The sequence below is a fragment of the Camelina sativa genome, chromosome 9, assembly GCF_000633955.1.
Source record: "Camelina sativa cultivar DH55 chromosome 9, Cs, whole genome shotgun sequence".
NCBI classification, from domain to species: domain Eukaryota; kingdom Viridiplantae; phylum Streptophyta; class Magnoliopsida; order Brassicales; family Brassicaceae; genus Camelina; species Camelina sativa.
This window is the reverse complement of record NC_025693.1, coordinates 34025986-34049653: the sequence shown is the minus strand read 5'-3', so window position 1 is coordinate 34049653 and position 23668 is coordinate 34025986. Positions and strand designations below refer to the sequence as shown.

Genomic DNA, 23668 nt, shown 5'->3' with positions numbered 1-23668 from the left:
CAGACTCTATGTCGCTTAATAGTTTTTGATTATTTGAAGTCTACTATGTATTTTCGATAGGTTTAATTTTTAGTAATAATTAAAATATTTATTTTGCTAGTTTAGCCAAACACTCGTATATAATGGGACATAGAGAATATATGAATTAAAGTATTTGCAAAGAAAAATTATGAAGTTACATTGTCTGAAAATAGTAGAGTTAAAAGTATTTGGAAAAAGGAAAGGGAAAATTCCCAAAAAAAACACCAACTATTTAATATTTGCCAGAAAAAAACATGAACTTTTTTCNAACATGAACTTTTTTTGTTGTCAGAAAAATACGCAGACTATTTTTTAGTTGATAAAAAATACACGAACTATTTATTTTTTCCAGTTTCTCCTCGTCTCCGTTTCGACCGTTAACAGTATTGTAACGGCATTACTATTTTTGAAAAAAATTCTAGAAAAAAACACAAACTATTTCTTTGTTGCCAGAAAAATACATGAACATCTTTTTCTTTGCCTGAAAAATACATAATTTTCCATTTCTTATTTTTCTATTAACAATGTTAGAGATCATAACTTATAACCTTCTCTGCTCTCTTGAACTTCATTCAAATTTTCATTACTATTTAGGATAACAAAAATAAGAACAAAAATACACAATTAGATTAATCAATTTCTAAATTTCTCAATTAGTGTTGTTTTTGGGTTTATACTGACTTTACAAATTTTGAAACTTCATCAACATTTCTCTAAAATTTTATGAGATCTCCACCTTTGTAGACTTTTGTATACATTTAAAAAAATATGCATCTCTTTAGTTTAGTACCTTTTATGATGTTTATAGCCAGTGTAAATCATCAAATGGGCTGGTGTACGCAAACTTGATCGAGATCATAGATTATAGCCATTTTGTGGGACATCAACTCTTGTAACCTAACAAGATTCACCATTTATTTATGCAAAAACAATACTAATTGAGAAATTTGGAAATCGATTAATCTAATTGTGTATTTTTGTTTTTGAATTTAGTTATCATAAATAGTAGTGAAAACTTGTATGAAGTTCAAGAGAGCAGAGAAAGTTATGAGCTATGATCTCTAACATTGATGGAAAAATAAGAAATGAAAAATTATGTATTTTTGAGGCAAAGAAAAAAAAGTTCATGTATTTTTCTGGCAACAAATAAATAGTTTGTGTTTTTTTTCAAAAATAGTAACGCCGTTACATTACCGTTAACGGTCGTAACGGAGACGAGGAGAAACTGTAAAAAAATAATAGTTCGTGTATTTTTTATTAACTAAAAAATAGTCTGCGTATTTTTTGGCAACGAAAAAAATTCATGTTTTTTTCTGACAAATATTAAATAGTTGGTGTTTTTTTGGGGAATTTTCCCAAAAAAGAAATATATAATTATAAATTTAAAAAAAAAACTGAAAATAATTGTGGGGCTTGGCAAGTCAGCTGAAAGCTCTTTCAAGAATGGATATTCCAAAATAATTGGTTAACACTTGGTTAACTATAAACCAAAAGGAATTTGAAATATTTAGATTTGAATAGATCATGTTAATCTAAACCGGAAAGAGCTACTAGTCTGAGAGAAACCCAGTTTATACTCCAAAATCCTCAAACTCCTAAAACCCACACCGAATCGAAGATTCGCGATGTAATAATAATTCCTTTTCTTCTACAAACTTCCTTTTGCCTCTTCTCCAAGCTTCTCCAAAGGTTCCCTTCAATTGCTTCCTCTCCTCTTACAAAAAAAACCCTAAAACCAAAACATCAATCCCTTCAATTTTGACCTCAAACATGGCGTCAAGGAGATTGTCCAAGTCTCTTTCCTCAGCCATCAAGGCTCAATATACTCTCTCAAGACCATCTCTTCTCCTCCGTTCTCACCCTCTCTCTTCCTCTGCTCACTATTTTACCTCCCCCCGACCAAATTCATTCATCGGACTCGCCGGAAACAACAACTCTTCCGTCACTCAGGCAACGGCTTCTCACTCCCGACTCTTCCCTCTTTCTTTACAATTCCCTTCTCCTCGAAGCTTCTCCTCCAGCTCAGCTCAGGTTCGTGCTCGGCGATTTCATTCTATTTCAGTATTAGCTCCTCGATTTTGGAACAAAGATTGTTAATTTTTGTCGTGTTGTTGTTATTTTTTTGTAGCCAAGTCAAAATGAGTATACGGAGATGGCATGGGAAGGGGTTATCAATGCCTTTGACGCAGCTCGTAATTCGAACCAACAGATTGTGGAATCAGAACATTTGATGAAAGCTCTTCTTGAGCAAAAAGATGGTATGGCTAGGAGGATATTTACCAAAGCCGGAATCGACAACTCCTCTGTTCTTCAGGCTACGGATGACTTCATATCTAAACAACCAAAGGTTACAGGTGATACCAGTGGTCAGATACTAGGTTCATCTCTTAGTGTTGTATTAGAGAACGCAAAGAGGTATAAGAAAGAGATGTTAGATAGTTATATCTCGGTCGAACACCTTCTGTTGGCGTATTATTCGGATATGAGGTTTGGACAAGAGTTTTTCAAGAACATGAAACTTGATAAACAAGCCCTCAAGGATGCTATTAAAGATGTCCGCGGTAGTCAACGAGTTACTGATCAGAGTAAGTTTTTTTGTGTTGCATTCACTTTAAAAGATGGTATTGAGATCTTGTTGAATGTTTTGTTATATGGTGTGTCCTTTTATTTTTTTTTGTGTTAATGCCTTTTGCTTACTCTGATCATGTAATGTAGATCCTGAAAGCAAATATGAAGCACTTGAAAAGTATGGAAATGATTTGACTGAGATGGCTAGACGAGGGAAGCTTGACCCTGTCATTGGACGGGATGATGAAATCCGGCGTTGTATCCAGATATTATGTAGGAGAACAAAAAACAATCCTGTTATTATTGGTGAACCTGGTGTTGGGAAAACTGCTATTGCAGAGGGGTAAATCTTTAATATTATATTCCTTGCTTTTCTTTACTTTTGGAAAGTCTCTAAAAGTTACGATTGTACTAAAGAGATTTACCTTTACAGGTTAGCTCAACGAATTGTGCGAGGAGACGTCCCTGAACCTCTCATGAATCGAAAGGTTAGTGGTTTACTGTTTTCTGTAAGAAATGCTGAAGAAAGATCTTAACAGGTTTGATTTGGTTTCGTTTTCATTAGTTGATTTCTCTCGACATGGGTTCTCTCCTTGCTGGTGCCAAATATCGAGGAGATTTTGAAGAAAGGTTGAAAGCAGTATTGAAGGAAGTAACTGCTTCCAATGGGCAAACAATCTTGTTCATTGATGAGATCCACACTGTTGTTGGTGCAGGTGCCTTTCCTCATTCTATCAACATGCTATAAATATTGATGTTTTGTTTTTACTTTTTATACACAAAACATGTATGCATATACAGTATTGTGCCGTCCATGTTAACATTGTTGGGTGGATCTCTATCTAAAGGCTTTATATCCTGTGAGAGGGAAAATTATGGTTAAGATTTTGAAAGATCTACTAATATTATTACTCTTGTTTGCCATATCTGTTAAATCACTTTTGTACATTGTTACTGGTAAGATGAAACTAACGAATTAGCTAATATTATCTCTTGTTTAGGAGCTATGGCGGGAGCAATGGATGCGAGCAACCTCTTGAAACCAATGCTTGGCCGAGGTGAACTGAGATGCATTGGTGCAACTACATTGACCGAATACCGCAAATACATAGAGAAAGATCCAGCTCTAGAGCGTAGGTTTCAACAAGTGTTATGTGTTCAGCCCACTGTTGAAGATACAATCTCGATTCTCCGTGGGTTAAGAGAGCGTTACGAGTTACATCATGGTGTTACTATATCAGATAGTTCACTTGTTTCAGCGGCAGTTCTGGCTGACCGCTACATCACTGAACGCTTTTTGCCGGACAAAGGTATAGACACGCACTTTCCCTGAATTTTTATCAGTTTTCTTGGGATAATTCGACCATAGCATTGTTTTCTAAGATAAACGTTCTTTGTTTCAGCTATTGATCTTGTTGACGAAGCTGCTGCAAAGCTGAAGATGGAGATCACTTCTAAACCAACTGAACTAGATGAAATAGACAGAGCTGTGATCAAATTGGAGATGGAAAAGCTTTCTCTTAAAAATGATACTGATAAAGCTTCTAAAGAACGGCTACAGAAGATTGAGAATGATTTGTCCATTCTCAAACAGGAACAGATTGAACTTAGTGACCAATGGGAGAAAGAAAAGTCGCTCATGACTAAAATACGTTCGTTTAAAGAAGAGGTAAAAATTTCGCTCACTATTTTTTTTCAAGTATAGTTCATTCTTGAAATCTTATAACATATTTATGCCTTTTCGGCTTAACGTCTTATAAATCAATATCATACAAGACACTCGCAGTTTCTTGTTCTGTGTAGTACACTAGTACTTTTTGAGGTTGTAGTACTTGTGGTGGTTGCTAATCATGTTGGTCTATATCGACCCTGATGTCCATAACATGTTTTATGTTTTACAGATTGATCGAGTTAACCTGGAAATTGAATCTGCTGAACGTGAATATGATCTAAACCGAGCTGCTGAGCTTAAGTATGGAACACTTATGTCCCTCCAACGACAGTTAGAAGAAGCTGAGAAGAATCTCACGAATTTCCGACAGTCTGGAGAGTCACTACTCCGAGAAGAGGTTACTGATCTTGACATAGCAGAGATTGTGAGCAAGTGGACCGGTATTCCACTATCTAATCTCCAGCAGTCAGAGAGAGAAAAGCTGGTCTTGTTGGAACAAGTACTCCACAAGAGAGTTGTTGGTCAAGACATGGCTGTAAAATCAGTAGCAGATGCTATCCGGCGTTCAAGGGCTGGTCTTTCTGATCCTAACCGCCCAATAGCCAGTTTCATGTTCATGGGTCCAACAGGTGTAGGTAAAACTGAGCTTGCCAAGGCTCTAGCCGGATACCTCTTCAACACTGAAAATGCAATAGTGAGGATCGATATGAGTGAGTATATGGAAAAATTCTCAGTCTCGCGGCTAGTTGGTGCACCACCTGGCTATGTTGGTTATGAAGAAGGTGGGCAGTTAACTGAAGTTGTTCGCAGGAGACCTTACTCTGTGGTTCTGTTTGATGAGATTGAGAAAGCTCACCCTGATGTCTTCAATATCTTGCTACAACTGCTAGACGATGGAAGAATAACTGATTCTCAAGGGAGGACCGTAAGTTTCAAAAACTGTGTTGTAATTATGACGTCGAATATAGGATCTCATCACATACTTGATACCCTCGGCAACAATGAAGACAGCAAAGAAGCAGTTTATGAGATAATGAAGCGACAAGTTGTGGAGTTAGCAAGACAGAATTTTAGGCCCGAGTTCATGAACAGAATTGACGAGTACATAGTTTTCCAGCCGCTCGATTCAAATGAAATCTCCAAAATCGTAGAGTTGCAGGTAACAACCCCGTTTACACTCACTTTGTTTTGCATATTTAGTTTTCAGAATTTTTACTCTTCCATTTATTAATAGCTTGTGCACATATACTTCATACCCATTATTTTACAACATCAACTTCTCTTACTAGTTTGACTTTTGATAACAAAAAAAATGGAAGCATCATCACTTTGTGTTAGTCTAACCAATTTATTTTTTCCAATAACATTAGCGTATCTTATAACATTTGTGTAACGTGCAGATGAGACGGGTGAAGGATAGGTTGGAACAGAAGAAAATTAATCTTCAGTATACACAAGAGGCAGTGGATCTCCTGGCTCAGCTTGGCTTTGACCCGAACTATGGTGCGAGGCCTGTCAAGAGAATGATTCAACAGATGGTAGAGAATGAGATTGCCGTTGGGGTTTTAAAAGGAGATTTCGCGGAAGAAGACACAGTTCTTGTCGATGTTGACCTCTTGGCTAGTAACAACAAATTGGTTATCAAGAAGGTCGAGAGTAATGATACAACTGAAGAAATGGCCGCTTAATTAGACTGTACGGGTTAGCGTTTGAAAACTCTTTTGTTCTATCCTTTATAGATTCGTACTTCTAACAGGTTCGGATTGTTATGTTTTTAGTATCTTCTTGCCGACAAAGTAAATGGGAACACACACCGACATTAGCATTTGAAATTATTAACTTGGAGCGGTGAATAATGGGGTGTTAAGATCATTTATGAAGCGTTTAATAGGACGTACGTACGTACCAATGTGGTACGTGTATTATAGAGTTTGTTCCAGATCTGTTTTTCAATTAAGGAGATTAAACTTGCAAATCTTACCAAATCAAACGCTGTGATTTAGAATAATTAAAAAAAAAATTAACCACGTTCTCTTGTCGCCAGAATTGAATCGGATCCTTCTCTTAATTAGCTTCCGACAATGAAGTATTTGTTTATCTCTATAGTTTTTCTTATTAATTCTTTTGTCTCATGTTTAGTCAAGTACTTAGTATTCTCACTAGTGACGCATTAGCATATTTATTAGTTAGTTACTTTTGAAATGTCAGTCATGTCTTGTAATGAGGGGAAACAACCTGGTACATCCACTGTAAACAATAACAATTGAATTTTAGTTATCATTTTTTTCTTTCTTTCAAAACTATACTCTCAAAATTTTGAAATGAGCCAACAATTTCGAAATTTTAGAAGTATATATATATATTTTCCTCCTATATTATTTTTTTCTATAGGTTTTGGTTATATACACTGTATCTAGTATCTATCTTTTATGATCCTTTTTGTTTTTTTTTTTAACAAAGTCTTTTATGACCCTTATGTGGGAGTAGTACTTCACCAAAACCAAAAGGTGCAAAAATAAAACTCTTATTTGTTGGGAAAAGGTGCATAGAACTTATACAACAAGAGATAAACTAAGTATACCTGGAAATTATCAGTCATTTCGCTTTTGAGCACAAGAATATTCGCCTCAACTTCAGCAACTTTGTCTCGAGAGGCTGCATGGAACTCAGACTAAAATATCAGATTTAACACTTACTCAGCTTGCCAAGCAGTCTATGGCTTAACTTTATGTAGCTAGTATGAGAGCACAACATCTCTCTTAGGTGAAAATTTACTTGGTCAAGGACTTCCTTAATCCTTACACTCTGGAGTCATCTCTTTGTACTTGCCACATTTTTCTTTTGCAGCTCTCTATTTTACTTTCTTAGCCCTGTAAAGGTTACTCAAACCACTTTTTTAGTATGAGCCTCAATTTTTATCTTTTGAGCAACTAATTATAACTTATGCCTAATTTTGGATTGGTCGTTTTTAAAAATTTGCAATTTTCAAGTCTTGAAACAAATTCATGGTTGGTAAATAGATATGAGTGAAAAAACATATGGTTTAAAGAAACAGACGAAACATGTATGTGAAACTGAAAACGAAGCATTTGGAAATATGAAAACTGTTTTTATAAAAAATTTAGGAAGCGGATACATGTTGGAAACATATATATAATACATCATTAAATCATATACAGTATTATTTTAAAATTTATAATTAACAATACAAATCTAATACTAAAAGAATGATAACTCAACTAGGAAAAAGCAAATAGTCTACATTTACAATATACTGTATAAAAACTATTAATAGCTCAAAGTGATAAAAACTATCTTCATTTACATTTTTTATTAATTAATTTCATCAAACAAATTCTGAAACGATTTTGTGTTGCGGTAAAGCATAATCAAACTCAAGTCTCTCCAAATTAATTTAATTTAATTAATAGTAACTTTCAACATCTCTCATGACAATATTATATGTATTGTACCGTTGTCATTTCTCTTTTTCTAAAAATAAAATACAAACTTAAATGTGCAAAAAATTCTAAATCGCAAAATAATCTGTTACAACTACTAATATACCAAATCTCTTTAATATCATATACTTCCTCTGTTTTCGCCTCCAACTAAAAAACAAACAAATATAAAACAGAGCAAACTCTCTCTCTCTCTCTCTCTCTCTCTGCTCTATAGAACTGATCGGCGATAATGGCGAAGTGTCACCGGAACAATGTAGATCCTCTCATCCTCCACCGCATTCCCTCCGCTTCTTCTTCCTCTTCCTCATCCGTTAACACTTTCTCCGGATCGTCATTCCGTAGAATAATCTTCGACGCTCTTAGCTGCGGCGGTAGCTCTCGTTACCAACGTGAACTCCGAGAAGAAGAAGAAGAAGACGGTTCGAAATCGACAACAACGATCGGAGAAGATTTAGCAAAGAAAACAGAGAAGCTCTGCGATCTGTTGAACTTAGCAGTGATTGAAAGTGGTGTCGAGACAAAGAAGAAGGAAGAAACGTTAGAGGTTCTGAAACGTGTTGTTAAAGATTTACAAGCTGCGGAGGCAGAGGCGGAGAAGAAAGTAGCGGCGGCGAGTGAGGTTAGGTTGTTAGCAAAAGATGATAGTGAAGTGAGAGTGACACTTGCTATGCTCGGTGCGATTCCTCCGTTGGTTAGTATGATCGACGATGATTCACTAATCGAAGATGCTCAAATCTCTTCGCTTTACTCTCTTCTAAATCTTGGAATCGGCAACGATGCGTGAGTCTTCTCATTGCATTGCATGTTTCTAATTCTTTAATTTTCAGAACATTTCTCAGTTTTTTTTTTTGGTTTATTAGTTATGAATGATTTTTGGTTGTTGTTGTTGGTTTGCTTCTTTTAGGTGAAAATTTAATTGTTTTTATTTAGAGAGATGTCACTTTCTTTGCTTTTTTAGGAGTTTGATCTGTTTCTGTTATATGTTTTTTTTTTTCTTAAGCCAAGAATAATTTTGAAAGCATTTAATAATTCAATCATTTGTTTCAATGACATATACAGGAACAAAGCAGCCATTGTTAAAGCAGGTGCTGTTCACAAAATGTTGAAGATAATTGAGTCGTCTAAGCCACGGAATCAAGCGGTTTTTGAGGCTATTGTCGCTAATTTTCTAGGGTTAAGCGCGTTGGATTCAAACAAACCGATCATTGGTTCGTCAGGTGCAATTGTTTTCCTAGTGAAAACGTTGAAAAACTTTGAGGAAACAAGTAGTTCAAGACAAGCTAGAGAAGATGCTCTTCGAGCGCTTTACAACCTCTCAATCCATCACCAAAACGTTCCATTCATCCTCGAAACCGATCTGGTTCCTTTTCTTTTGAACACGTTGGGAGATATGGAAGTTAGTGAGAGGATTCTTGCAATCTTAACCAATGTGGTATCAGTACCTGAAGGAAGGAAAGCGATAGGGGATGTGGTTGAAGCGTTTCCCATATTGGTCGATGTATTGAACTGGAATGATTCAGTAAAATGTCAAGAGAAAGCGATTTATATTCTCATGTTAATGGCTCACAAAGGGTATGGAGATCGGAGAGCGATGATCGAAGCGGGTATTGAATCTTCATTGCTTGAACTAACACTTGTGGGAAGCCCATTGGCGCAAAAGCGAGCCTCGAGGGTACTAGAGTGTTTGAGAGTGGTGGACAAAGGGAAGCAAGTCTCAGCTCCGATCTATGGAATATCTTCTTCTTCTTCGTCTTCATTGGGTAGAGAGAGAGGTCATGAGATTAGGATGAGTGATGAGAGAAAAGCAGTGAAGCAGTTGGTGCAACAGAGTTTACAGAGCAACATGACGAGGATTGTGAAGAGAGCTCATTTACCTCATGACTTTGTTACTTCACAACATTTCTCAAAGAGTTTAACTTTTTGAATCCAAAAACAAAAAGAAAAATGTGTAATCTATTATCGAATCATCGTTAATCATTGTCCAATAAAAGTTTCTATTAGGAAAAGCGAAATTTTATTACCATTTCTGAATTGAAAATGTTATCAATTATAAGTTCTTAATATTCTGGATTGGAATTAGGATAGAGCCATAAATAGTAGTTAACTTTATAACCAAGGTTAGGTTAGTCACACTACGGTAGCATCGATTGTAATTCTGAGGAAGGTGAGGGGTAATGGTACAGTGTGATTGGGATCTTCACATTCACCAAGTAAGTTTTTATATTTTCTTACTGTCATTTTTAACGCAAGTTACAATATTGTCCACCAAAGATATTATATAGTTTCTTTTTTGTATTAAGCATGCATTGGTCCACTCGTGGATCGTGCTGATAATAGTGTCCTTTAAAATATTAAGACTTTTCTGATACCAATGTTCGTTGCACACTCGTGGGATTTGCGAAGAACCGACAACCATTTTCGTACGTTGTTTAACGTAAAAGACAAATTTTGGAAAACGCCAAAATTTGTACGTTGATTCAAATGTAGTATTTTTGTTTTATGTTTTGGATAATGATTTAAAGGGGTTTTATTGAATGTTGTCATTGCGATCCTAACGCTGGTACGGTTTATTATTTTAAGTAGAGTTTGGAATTGTCGAATTGAATACTTCGACTGTACTTATTTGTGGTAAGAAGGAAGCCACGTGACGTACGTCTCAATTGTTTACATCACTTTGATCAATTTTATTTATGATGTGGTAGTATGAAACCTAAATGTCTGTGGATTTTTTCGACATCGACTCTTGAGAATGTACGCCCGCAACTTATGTTATCTTCCGGTTTCTTTGATGATTTTGAGAGTTTCTCTTTTGGCTTTTGTGTTGTAATTTATGTTTCTCGAGTATCGGGCTTAAGCTTCCGGAGATATCTCGGTTTTCCTCCGGCTTTAGGATTTCAAAAACGTATCCCACCGTTGTATTCCATTTTGTATGATATAATGAAAATTTTCAGTGAAAAAAAAAAGTATGAAATCTAATACGAGTTATATACTACTATACAGTTATATAATATACTTTGAAGTTTCCTTCCTTAATGTGTAAAAATCATAGTATCTTCTTAGATCACATGGACAACTTTGTGTGTGTGTGTGTGATGGAGACAGTGTTAGTAATATGGAATATTTTGAAGGAGACGTGCATATTTATTAACTTTATAGTTTAAGTGTATACGACAAAGACAAACGATAGAAATATATATATTTACTTCACGGACACGACTGTTACTTGAGTAAGTGTATAGGCATGGACATTATATGGTTATGTGCTTATGTTACTATGGATTCGATTGGTGACGAGAAATTTTAGACGGTGCGATTCAAAATGTGTTGGCACTTAAATATAAGATGGTACACCATTCTCATTGGGCTCCCAACCTTATTTTTCGAGAGCTCTTCATATAACTTTAACATGGCAAGTGGCATCTATGACCGTTGGCTCAATTTATGAGCAAAAAACTCTCAATTTATTTTTGAATCAAAGTTGACTGAATCGTTTTAATTTTTTACAAAATTTTAAACTTAATTTTTTAGATAATGTTAAATCAGTTGATGTGGCAATTTAAAAGTGCAATTTCCTATTCAGTATTGGCATACCTGATGCAGCCTTTATGATTCGTGTAGGTTATATATTATTGATGGATGATCAATATAAACGAGACAAGGACGATGTGAACCAAGTGTAAAGACGATTACGTGTAAGTATGTAAATACATCTCTCAATTATATTGTTACTTTTTTTTTTTTTTATGTGTTAAAAATAAAATCCCACTGATGAAATAATAGAAGAGGATACATCTGATCAGGTCGGTGTGGATCAGCCAACAATCTGGTTGTTGCATTAAATCATTCCTATTTTACGTAACAATATTATATATGGTCATGGACCGGCCTACATAATGGTAAGGGAAGGGGGCCCCACGTGAAAGATTTATTCTTAAGAATGAAATTCTACAAAATAGCAAAACTGACAATTTCTATTAAATAATAAAATTACATAACTGGTAAAAAAAAATTATACAACAAACAATACATAAACAAATCCTACTAATTTTGATAAGAGAATATATTTTTTTTAATAGTTAAGATGTTCTGGTCCTAGCTAGGTTCATACATCATCTTAGATTAGAGAGAAGAACATTATTGTGGTTCTCTTTTAAACATTACTCGAACCGACAACCTCTATACTTTGCCTAATTTTTTTTTATACCGATCTTAACATACAAAATTGATGGAAAATAAGAATTTTCCGAAAAATATAATTGATTCACGGGAAACACATGATGAATTACTAAAGCCGAAAATGAATATCTTGAAACCACGAGGAGAACAATGCTCGCAGAATTATAGCGTTCCACTAGAGGAAATACAACAGAAAACATATGAGATCAATGATAGAGGAAACCACGAAGAAATAACCCAACTAAAATGATTACGTCGAACATAGAAAACAACAAACGATGATAGTCTAAATTACGGAGTTTAATTACATCCCCACAGGCCACAAGAGGTTAGCTTTATTAGAAAAAAATCTTCGGGAGAAAACCTATTATTCTTCTAACCTTAAAAAGTGATGGAAGGAGACTAAAGTCAAAGATTGAACCGACAAAGGTGGAGGTTAATCGAATACTATCCTAAATCAGACAACACGTCAAAATAAACACTTCCTTGAGATAAAAAAGAGGAAAACCCATATATAGTCCGAAGCAACTAACCCTTATATAGTCCGAAGCAACTAACCCACGAGAAACAAGTAAAGCCCAAGACCGAGCAAATCTGGGGATGATCAACCAAACAAGCTTGGCTTTAGGTGATTGAAATCGATTACCTGACTGGAGGAGACCTATCGTGTACTCTAAAATAAAAGAAAAAAACAAGCAATGTCTCCCTAGCTAACAATGAAATAGTTGAATGGACTTAGAAAACTTGGAGAGAAGCTTTGTGAAAAATATATTTTTTTTAACTTGGATAATTAGAGTTTTTCACATCTTTGACATCAATTACAAAACAATCTAGAATCCTAAACCAACCTTATCCTTAAACGACAACTGTGCTTGATCAGTTATTGGATGAGGATTCCAGAAGCTTGAGATTGTTTCCATGGGAGAAGGGTGGGTGTGTACGCTCCTCTGTTTTCACCATCTTGTGTTGTTGTTGGGCTTGTTCCTTGTAATTCTTAGTCTTGGGCTTGGGCTTTGGTGGATTATCCTCTACATTCTCCTTTAAATTTGGCGTGGGTGTGATAGGTGAAGCAGACACACTAACTTGCTGCGAAAATAAAAAAGAGAAGGCCGAGGTAACGTTTTTGTGAAAATATCTGCTAGCTGGAGTGTAGTTAGGATGTGATGAGTTTCAATTAATCCTAGAGTCATGCATTCTCTTATGTAGTGAAAATCTTTATCGAAGTGTTTAGTTCGATTGTGAAGTGCTGAATTAGCCGATCAATAGGTAGACAGCAGACATGTTGTCACTGAACACTCGAGTAGGCTGATGTTGAGAAATGCCAATGTCACGAAGGAGAGATATGATCCAGGTTAGTTCTTTAGCCACAATAGACAAAGCTCTGTATTCTGATTCTGTTGATGAGTTGGATACTGTGGATTGCCTTTTTGCATACCAAGAAATTAAAGTTGATCCAAGTGAGATACAGAAACCAGTAGTAGAACGCTTTGTATCTTTGCATCCCGCATAATCATTATCACAAAAAGCAGAGAGAACTGGATTCTTGTGTTTTTGTATTGGTCAACCAAAGTTGAGGGTTCCTTTGATATCCTGAGAATCCGTTTGAGGAGAGTGAAATCAGAGTTTGTTAGGGCATGCATCCTCTAACAAATAAAGTTCACTGCATACTAAAGGTCTGGTCTTGTGATTGTCAAGTATTGGAGCTTGCCGGCTAGACTTCTGAAATATGTTGGCTCAACAAACGGTGTGTTATCGAGCTTCTCAAGGTGTTTTGGCAAAGGGGTTGGCATGGGGTTGCATTCTGACATGCCTGCTTGATGAAGAATGTCTGATGCATATGCCGCTTGATGTAGAAACTGCACATTCTTGTAAGACTCAAATTCTATTCCAGAAAAGTAACTTGGAGGGCCAACATCTTTCATAGAGAAGCGGTTGTTTAATGCTTGAAGAAGTTGATCCAGTAAGGAACTATCACTTCCAATGAGTAGTTTGTTGTCGACATAGAAGAGTAGAACAAGGGTCTCCTGATTGTGATGGCAGACAAACATTGAGGGAACAGATTTGCTGCAGTCAAAACCAAAATCAATCAGAAAGTTGCTGAAAGTTTCAAACCAGCCTCTTGGCGCGTGTTTCAATCTGTAGAGAGCTTTAGTGAGACGACACACATGGTCTTATTTTATGTGTCAACAAAGTCTGAGGGTTGATACATAAACATTGGTTCTTGAAGCTCACCATGAAAGAAAGCATTGGACACATCAAGTTGTTTGACATGCCATTCACAGTTAGTAGTCGTATCAAGAACTAGACGTATCATTGCTGTTCGAGCCACTTGGTTGAATGTTTCGAAGTAGTCAATCCCTTCTTTTTGTTCAAATACTTTGGCTACAAGACGTGTTTTTAGTTTGTCTACTGTGCCGTCTGGCTTGAGTTTAGTCTTGAAGACCCACTTAAAAGACAAGATGTTCATATCTGCAGTAAGTTCAACCAAAGACCATGTATTCAATGAATTCTTCCAATATCATACATGACTGCTCTGTTCCACCCTGGATGCTTTATAGCAGAGATGATACTATTTGGTTCATCAATAGTTGGTTTTGGTGGTCAAAAGAACATACCGGGAGTTCGAATCATGTACTTTATTTATATTATTTCCACACAGTGGCAGACCCACGTTGTGGATTGTGGTGGCAACTGCCACCAGTAACTGTTAAAATACAAAAAAAATTTACACTAAACATGGTTATTGAAATGGCAAAATGGCTTTAGACTAGTTCAAAAATACCATGAGGTTAAGGGTTCGATACCCCTATGCCCCGTTAATATTTTATGCTTGGTCCGCCCCTGTTTCCACAATACGTACACTCGTTAAATCCTCCCAATATTTAATTGCTTTTTTACCAAACTTAATTTTGTCACCCATTTGGTTTATGATCCTCTCTCCTCTCGTATTCTTCATAAAGGCGTCAAAGGTTTTAAAAAAATAGTGTTGGGACAGAAACTCTTCTATGCCCTATTGTATCAAAACAAATTATCGGAGAATAAAAACAATGGCAGATATGACTTTTGATTCATAGTTCATCTAAATACATGTCACACATGTAAAATGTATGACTAGAAAATATTAAATATAGTTCAGCTTAAGTTTTACATAATAAGTCATGACATAAAGTTTCATGATCTTGAAAAGAAAAACAAAATTTAGGAAAGAAACTCTCTAGCAATTAAGATTTTTTTTTTTTTTTTTTTTTTTAAAGAGAGCAAGATATCATTAAATATATTATTTGAAGGTTTAGTTTCTTCTTTAATCTTTGAGAAAACCTTTGTGCCCAACACTTTTGGAGGTAGACTGGAGCATCTTTCTTCAGTTTTTACTCATCAAGGTCGACCGTTATTTCATCAAAAGTGAAACCACGCTAGTCCCGGAAAAACAAGCAAAAAAGAAAAGCTCATCAGAATCACTCTACGATATCAAAATATATCACTTAAGATGTGACTAATAATGAACCAGTTTACGAGCTAGTAAAACATTTTCATGTTTAGTGTTGTTGGTTCAACATAAAATATAGATTATGTTGTTAAGAAAACCGTGAAAAAATTTGTGAATGAAGGAGATTAGATTACCTTTAGCTCATACTGCGTCATCGTTATAACTTGATTAAGTTTTAATTCGCCACCTAAAATTCGCCAAGCTAGCACTCGTGATATCTGCAGACAAGCAATAAAAATCACACAGTTAACTTAAAAGTGAAATAAATAAAGAAAATAAAAGACAAACAAATTTCATATTTTAGAATGATTTATTTTTAAATTTCATGACCACATGCATTGACAAAAAAAAAACATAGAACACACAAAAAAAATGGAGGAGAATAAAACTAACCTTGAGTTCATCGGTCAGAATCTCCAACTTTTGTTTATGCTTCGACATATCTTCTCCAAAAGAATCATGCAAAACCTGCTCAAGAGCTCGAACAACCGGAACAACATCATCTGGCCAGTAATAATCAGATTTACCATCATGTTTCTTTGTTGTACGACACTTGTGCTTAAATGCTTTCAGAAGCTCATCTAATGTCTTGTCGCGATCCAAATTACCAGTTAACAATTCAAAATCCTCCAAGATCGACTTACATTTCAGTCTGGTTTTAGGACTTGTTGTCTCAGCTTTTCTGCTATACCTTTTCCGGACAGATCCTTTACAACTTGAAGTCTTAGTAGTTTGGTTTTCCTCCCCAATGTCAGGAAGAGCACCAACTCTTAAAACCGTCTCTGCCACAAGATGATCAATTTCTTGCTTTTGATGCACGTCAAAGTCATCATCACTAAGCTTCCTTAGCTTTTTCTTCACAATATCATAAACCTCTTGCACGATGAAGCCAGGATGCTCTCTACGGTTTGGAATTTGCTTATCCTCTGGCACGAAATTCACAATACACTTGTGTTCCACAGATTCAGCAAATACCTCATCGCGATGAAAACTGTAGAATATGCTTCTTGTACCTTTGGATTCCCAATTTCCAATAGATTTTTTATCTACATCTTCCGGACGATAAAACCACTGTACCTCAAGCTTCACATATTTTTCTTTGTTTGGTATATAAATATCCTGTCCAACAAACAATTTTATTAAATGACAAGATAAAAACTGAAAAACATATCAGCATATACATATATATTACTAACCTTTATGATGGCAATATAGGGCTTGCGGTCTGGGTCCTCTGAAACCAATAGCACTGAATCCTCCTATAGGGGAAAGAATATATAATCTAAATGGTAATGCAGTTGAAAAAGTTTCACAAACGAAACAAACAAAAAAGAATTTGTCTCATTCTTTACTAATACACCTATATTTCTAATTTTTAATTAATTTATATATTTATATTGATTTAGAGAACTAATATCATTAATTAGAAATTAAATTTAATAATAATATATTTTAAATTCGCTTAAAATATCTTAAACTCACCAGCTTATAATGTTTGTCATGAAACTTGAATGCCTTGAAATGATTTTTTTTCTTTTGTCTCTCGCCAGTTATCTTACTCACATCGCCGAGTGGCTGCGCACAGTCCTCATGTTTCCACTCTAGCTCTGTTTTCTTTTTCTCATCCTCGCAATCATTCTTCCGCTTCCCCTGATCCTTTTCCTTGCGGGTCATGTTGAAATTTGAGCTTAACTTTGATTTATATAACCTACAAATTCTTTTTTCACCCTACAATTGAAGATAACAAGAAAAGAAAAATAGAGTTGACATCAAAATGATTGTATAGTATATAAGAGATACTATACGAATGGTAGAGTAACTTGAGATATCAACATAACACAATCTTTATAGATATATGATTAATTAGAATAGTAAGAAAATAAATAGAGAAACTAGAGTTCTAATCATCTAAATACCATTATATATCTAAGGTATTTTTATAATCAAGTATGCAACCTAAACTTGAATGGACAAGAAAACTTCAAAAGAACCCAATCATACTTTATATACACATTAAACTAATAATAATGTTACAACTTACAACCTGATCAATTAGACTTCAAACGTATAACAAGCGAATCAATTAATTCAAAAGTAACTTGTAAATACCTTGTTAGTTGGCCACTTTAATTAGCGGGTAATGGGACGAGGCAAGTAAATAAAATTTTAACGAATATTTGGTATTTCATAATGGCTTCTTTTTTCAATTATAAAAACTATGTGTACAAAACTAGTTGTTACTATGTGATATGTATAGTAACAAATATATATAAATACGTTTCATATCATTGGAAAAATGAAAAACATCTTTCATAATCATATCTCAGGTATTTCTAAACACTAATAAAAAAACCAACCTAAACTTGAATGGCCCAGACAACTAAAAAGGACTCACTCAAACTTCTTTGTATATATTAATATATATATATATATATATATATTGTTTTTGGACAAAACTTCTCTCTTTGTATGATGCACTAATAATAAGGTTATAATTTGAATTAAGAGTTCAAGCTAGCGTAATACAAGAGTGAACCAAACACTCAAACATAACTCGTCGCTAGCTTGCTACTTTATAGCGAGGTAACAGGACGAGACAAGTAAGCTTATTTTTAACAAATATGAAATTTAGTTATCCATGTGTGGCGGGTATTTTTAAGTATAACCAAAACACTCAAACATAACTCGATCGTCGCTAGTTATACTTATTTTTAAGTATTTTGATCCAAAATCAAACTAAATTTCATACTTATAAGTTCATACATAACTTAAATACTTTTTTTTCAACAACTTAAATACTTCATAATTAGAATTTAAATCATAGTTTGTGTTTACGGTTCTAACTTTTACATATTTTATACCATTTGAAATTTTTAATTATCTACACGTTAAATTATTTGTTTAGAAGAAAAATAAACCTATAAATTTTATTCTACTTTTTTTTTTAAGAAAAAGGAAGTAAAGAAAAAATCTCATTTTTGAGAAAAATAAATAAAGGGTAAAAAAAATCGAACAATACTTGGGTTCACCCCTAAGGGTGAACCTCTCCATTCACCCCCTAACAAAATAAGGCAATAAAATCTGTATACATTATTATAAAATGAAAAAATTTAAACCGCACTTTAATAAACCCAAACCGACATATATAAAATCTAAACCCTAACCATCTCATTTGTGAACCCAAACCGATATATAATTTCGTTCTACTTATAAAATCTAAACCCTAATCATCTCATTTGTAAACCCAAACCGACATATAATTTCGTTTTAATTGTAAAATCTAAACCCTAACCACTTCATTTGTAAATCCAAACCGACATAATTTTATTCTAAATTTAAAAATCTAAACCAAGCCAATATTTAACTTTCCTTAATTAAAAGTATACAGAATTTGTTTTCTTGCTTTTTAATTTAATTTAAATTTAATTTTAAAATAAAAAATATTAGATGGAAGATTCTGATTGGCTGAGAGAAGAGGATGTGAACGGAGAGGTTCACCCCTAGGGGTGAACCTAAGTATTTTTCAAAAAAATCTCCCTAATTCAAAAAAATAAACCCTTATTTTTTATATTTATTAGACGGCCCATGTCTAAATGAGTTTGCCCAATTGTTTGCAGACTAAGTTTGTTTTAAGCCTATATAATTTGTTTCGATTTTGGGCGTGATCATAAACGAACCATTATAATTTGGACTGGTCTAGCCCACAGTCATTAGACCCATTTGACATAAGTATATCTAATTTTTTTTTTTATCATTAGGAAAATGAAAAACACACTTCATATCACAACAGATGAATGTATAAATAATTCATACAGCCTCAGATGGAATCCCCAGAAAAAAAAAACAATCATAGTTACCCCAAAAGATATATTGAATCTTCAAATTAGCAAAAACACAAAATTTACCGATAAGAAAATTAGACTAAAACTTTGTACAAAGAAAAGAAAAAAAAAACTCATATTATTGTACCTGATCCTCCTGATCCTTATCCTTCGAGACCAATGCTTGAGTATGTGTTTCGGCTTCGTATTACAAAATCAAACTACTCGTATCACAACAAAAGAACCAAAATTCTTTTTTCACTCAACTGGCTCGTTTGAACTAATATTTTGTTGATAAAATAAAAAATAAAAAAAGCAAATTTCTCGAGTATATGTTTTTCTTATTGGTTTTGTGTGCCTCTCTTCTTTAAACTGGTTTTATCAATCCTCACTGTGCTTTATTATATATAACACTAGATTTTTTTACATATATAGAATACTATATTTTATCCACAAATGAATACTAGATATCTGTATTTAATAATTTCACTTTTTTTATGAATCTAGTCATTTCACTTTAAGATATAGACATAAAGAAAGAAAGAAAAAGAGGTTAAAAAGGAAGAATTTGAAATTAATAAATAATATTTAGAGGAAATTTTAATTAATTCCTACATAGCAATAAAAGCAATATAATTTAATAGGAAACATATAGTGTTATTACAATGTATTTGGAGAGGTGAGCTGTACAAAAATAGTAAAAATTGAGTGGTGAAGAATTAGTTGTGTATGGACTAATCCCTATTTATGTTATCTTCAGCTTATGTAGACATGTATCAACCATTCATTCAATAAAACAGTTCAGTAAAAAAAAAAAAAATACAAATGAAGTAGTTTTAATTAGCTGTCACCCAAGAAAAAAGAAAGTAGCTTTAGCTTTGAAGGAAAAAAACAATGTCACATATGTATTATATTGTTAGAGTTAATTAAGAGATAAGCATTTATTTTGAAGAGTATTGTATAATTAGGATTTTTTTTGTCCATGATTATATATTTCTATTTTTTTAATGAAATGACGAAACTACCCTGCTCACAAAAAAGCAAATCATGTTTCTCTCTCGCTTCGTCATTTCGTCTCTCTCGCCTCACCCAACATTAGACAAAAAAATTCAGATCTTGAGCTAATACAGAAAGAAGATCATCTTTTGTAGCTTTGCCCACACCAAAAAATCTTTAGAGAATATAGTTTTTTCCCAGCCTTTGTTCTATTGCAATTCTCTTTCTCTCTCTCTTTTTTTCTCTTTCTCTCTCTCTCTCTTTCTTTATGCAATATGAGGAGATGACGAATCTCGATTTCCTCCGGAAATACATTTCAAATCAAATAGTGATGATGAATCGATGATGAGATCTGGTGATAATGATTATTTTTATGGTGGTGAGATCTCTACATATGAACGACGACTATGATGGTGATGAATTGTCAATCACAAACATTGTAGTTTTCACATTTGGTTTAGATTTGAAGATGAATTGGAGGTTTTGATTTACTTTGTAAACAATAACATCAAAAAATTGAGATAAAAATAGTTCTTAATTGATTCAATCAATGTCTAAAATTAGAGCTCTTGGGTTCACTATACACTATCTTTTTGGGGTTTAGATTCCTTTATTCAGACAAATTAAATTGAATCTGTTGGATTTATGAGAGGAGATGATGTTGGTGGTGGAGATGTTTATTGAGTCGGCGGAGGCGAAAGAGAGAGTGGTAATCAAGTTTTCAGAGGAATGAGGGTATACTCGTCATTTCACCAAACGAAAAAACTTAATTCTAGAAGGACAAACAAAAATGTCCAATTTGAAATTTCTGGTGGCACAAAGGCCCAAATAGATAAACACCCCTATATTGTTAACTTAAAATTATTCCAATAACACCAGTGTTTATACAAGTATTTATTTAATAGATATACTATACACAATTACACTTTTTTTTCTTTTTTATTTAAAAAAATAGAGACTGCGCAAAGGTAAACCAACTCTGCCACAAATAATGACGTAGACTCTTCCTCTTGGGAAGACCATAAGCATAGCACCTTTCCTTAATGTGCAATAGAAGTCACTAGCCTAGGCCACTCGTCTTCTAATCACGAGTTGATCCCGTCCAGGTAAGTCACATAGTATAAAATTGGTAACATCAAACCAATAGAAAACAATGTAAGTTCTAACAATAGGTAAAATATTTCTTTAAGAGTCGAGCTTAGTAATTTTGTTGAACTTGTAACAAATAAAAGCAGTACCGATGCTCCTTTAATTTTGTTTAAGCTTGATATAACGCAAATTAGGATATGTCATATGAAGGGAGGAAAAACCTCTACGATTGTATCATAGATCTATATATTGGTTGTTTCATTCGAAAGTTGAAGAATCCAAAACACTAGACGTTTGGTACTCTTGTTTCCAAGGAGGCAAGGATCATCAATATAAAACAATCGGCTTTAGAATTCAATAAGCAAGATTTACAAGAATGTGAAAAAGATTCAAACAACTCTGAAAAAAAAAAACCAGCTAATATGAGATAAGCTTCATTGTAGACTCTTCGTTCCCATGATGATTCGGCTCCCCATCCTCCTTATCCAAATCCAACCTAGCCTAGTAAAAGAGATAAAATCCTTCTAAGATCCGATTGAGAGACATCTCACTCCCAAGATTGTCGTAGTTACAGCCTCACTCTTGAATACTACAATATCCCTCAAAACTGAACACTTTACATGTGTCGCTTTGTCACCATGTTTAGCGATGAATTCAAGATAATAATCTCGTAGTAAAAATAAAAATTGTAGTAACAGATGTTCTAAGCAAGGATGAGAAGAAGAAGAAGAAACGTTATTATCCTAGCGTTTCAAACATTGGCTCTTTGACAAATTTTATCAGTAGAAAGGTTTACAGATGGTGAAGTGAATCCATAATTCCAGTTGAGCTTTCTTTGGATCATTTAGTATCTTTTTTTTATGAAAAGTTAGTAACAATAATTAGATTCGCGATAGCTTTTAAAGATTGTAGAGAACAAGTCTTTAACGTGGAAATTGGCTATTGATCATCCAAGGGATATAGATCCTATTCCACCAGCTGCGTAGCAACTGGGTCTCAAATGTAATGCTGATGGCTTCTTACTTCTTAAGACAACTATATGTTTAGCAGATTCTGTTGGACAAATTGAGATGGTGTCTCTCTGGGTGATAGAACAAAAGCGAGTTAAATGCAAAATATCTACCAAAACAATATATATCCGTGCGACTAAAAGTATTCTCAATCGAAAATTAGCAAATATATCTCTATTTTCTTGTTTATGAGTTTAGATAGTAAAAATATGAGATTCAAAGTCCTCGAGAGAAGTTATTGCTCTCTTCACCTTTACTTGCTGCTCTCGTTAACAGGAAGGTAGACTCCTTCTGCTGCCAACCAAACGTTATCCGCCCGCTTCTCCCGAATTCCGCAGACCTGTGTTCCCGAAGAACCGAATCAGATGTTAAAGCTTGTTGAATATCTATCTAATCATGAGTTTTAAAGACATTGCCAATAATTTCTGTGAAGACTAAACCAGAAGAGATCACGGGGTTAGATAAGATATATAGTTTACCTCTTGCTGACCACCGGCTATACGTTGGTACTTCTTGTCATGGCTATGGAGGTAGCCACTAGTGTCTATGTGTTGAAGACGGACTCTTTGGTCCTGTTTCCATGTCTTCCCGCTTCCTTCGATTATAAGCCTACAAGCAGATGGTAAAGTGCGTGAGTTTCTGCGGTGGATATGGATTAGACTAAACATTAGTTGAGAATATAAAGTTGCTTTTAGGATTATTACTTCCAGTGATCCCCCGTATCGGAATTTGTATCATCTCCAAAACAGCTAACCTGCACCATGAAAATGGGTTAGCAAGAACGAGAATGCAACCACCAATTGAAATCAGTATAGTACTTCACAATTGACAGACACACAACAAGTAAACGTGCTCTTACTACTAGCTCGATTTCCTAGACCCTCTCGAGTCTAAATGCTTTAAAAACTCCAGATAGTTCTTTTACATCTAAGCTTAGCAAGAAGGAAAATACAACTACAAATTGAAATCAGTATAGTACTTCACAATTGATAAAGACAATAGACACGCAAGTAAACGTCCTCTTACTACTAACTAGCTCTCTATATTGATTTCCTAAACCTACCAGTCTCTCGAGTCTAAATGCTTTAACAACTCCAGATACTTCTTTTACATCTAAGCTTAGTGGATCAGGGAGTACAAAAACTTTAAACGGAAGACAATACTAACCTCTAAGTTCCCTGAGATTGGGGATGCATGCAGGTGACTGTGGAGCCATTTTCTGGTCTTCATGTGCTGCAATCTAATGGTTGCCCCAGTCTTGACAGCATCACCTTGTTTTTCTGTAGTCCCAGGCACTGGTTTAACAATCTGTAAAACAAATAATCCATAACAAGATGATTCATCAAATCAATTACTCCACCATA

At 34.4% G+C, this 23668-nt stretch overlaps 5 protein-coding genes across 5 annotated transcripts in view; 2 read left to right on the top strand and 3 right to left on the bottom strand.

Annotated features, from left to right (window-relative positions):
* LOC104713977 (chaperone protein ClpB4, mitochondrial) lies at window positions 1602-6158 on the top strand. Its single transcript, XM_010431205.2, has 9 exons — window positions 1602-2052; window positions 2150-2606; window positions 2737-2932; window positions 3023-3077; window positions 3155-3305; window positions 3591-3899; window positions 3993-4258; window positions 4491-5420; window positions 5662-6158. The coding sequence occupies exons 1-9, from the start codon at window positions 1792-1794 to the stop codon at window positions 5947-5949; spliced, it is 2913 nt and encodes a 970-aa protein (XP_010429507.1). The 5' UTR covers window positions 1602-1791; the 3' UTR covers window positions 5950-6158.
* LOC104713976 (U-box domain-containing protein 4-like) lies at window positions 7873-9748 on the top strand. Its single transcript, XM_010431204.1, has 2 exons — window positions 7873-8505; window positions 8785-9748. The coding sequence occupies exons 1-2, from the start codon at window positions 7955-7957 to the stop codon at window positions 9647-9649; spliced, it is 1416 nt and encodes a 471-aa protein (XP_010429506.1). The 5' UTR covers window positions 7873-7954; the 3' UTR covers window positions 9650-9748.
* Window positions 13569-14532, bottom strand: LOC109126500 (uncharacterized mitochondrial protein AtMg00810-like). Its single transcript, XM_019230105.1, has 3 exons — window positions 14517-14532; window positions 14115-14370; window positions 13569-13965 (listed from the first exon to the last, which is right to left on the bottom strand). The coding sequence occupies exons 1-3, from the start codon at window positions 14530-14532 to the stop codon at window positions 13569-13571; spliced, it is 669 nt and encodes a 222-aa protein (XP_019085650.1).
* LOC104713975 lies at window positions 15226-17109 on the bottom strand. Its single transcript, XM_019230280.1, has 5 exons — window positions 16871-17109; window positions 16585-16647; window positions 15782-16507; window positions 15523-15606; window positions 15226-15314 (listed from the first exon to the last, which is right to left on the bottom strand). The coding sequence occupies exons 1-5, from the start codon at window positions 17060-17062 to the stop codon at window positions 15270-15272; spliced, it is 1110 nt and encodes a 369-aa protein (XP_019085825.1). The 5' UTR covers window positions 17063-17109; the 3' UTR covers window positions 15226-15269.
* The window catches only part of LOC104713974 (stromal cell-derived factor 2-like protein), a 5678-nt gene continuing 4390 nt past the window's right edge, over window positions 22381-23668 (bottom strand). Inside the window, exons 4-6 of the mRNA XM_010431202.2 lie at window positions 23009-23058; window positions 22784-22913; window positions 22381-22644 (exon numbers count right to left, since the gene is read on the bottom strand). Of these exons, the coding sequence (XP_010429504.1) occupies window positions 22558-22644; window positions 22784-22913; window positions 23009-23058 (267 nt within the window). The 3' untranslated portion in view covers window positions 22381-22557. The remainder of the gene's footprint in view (window positions 22645-22783; window positions 22914-23008; window positions 23059-23668) is intronic.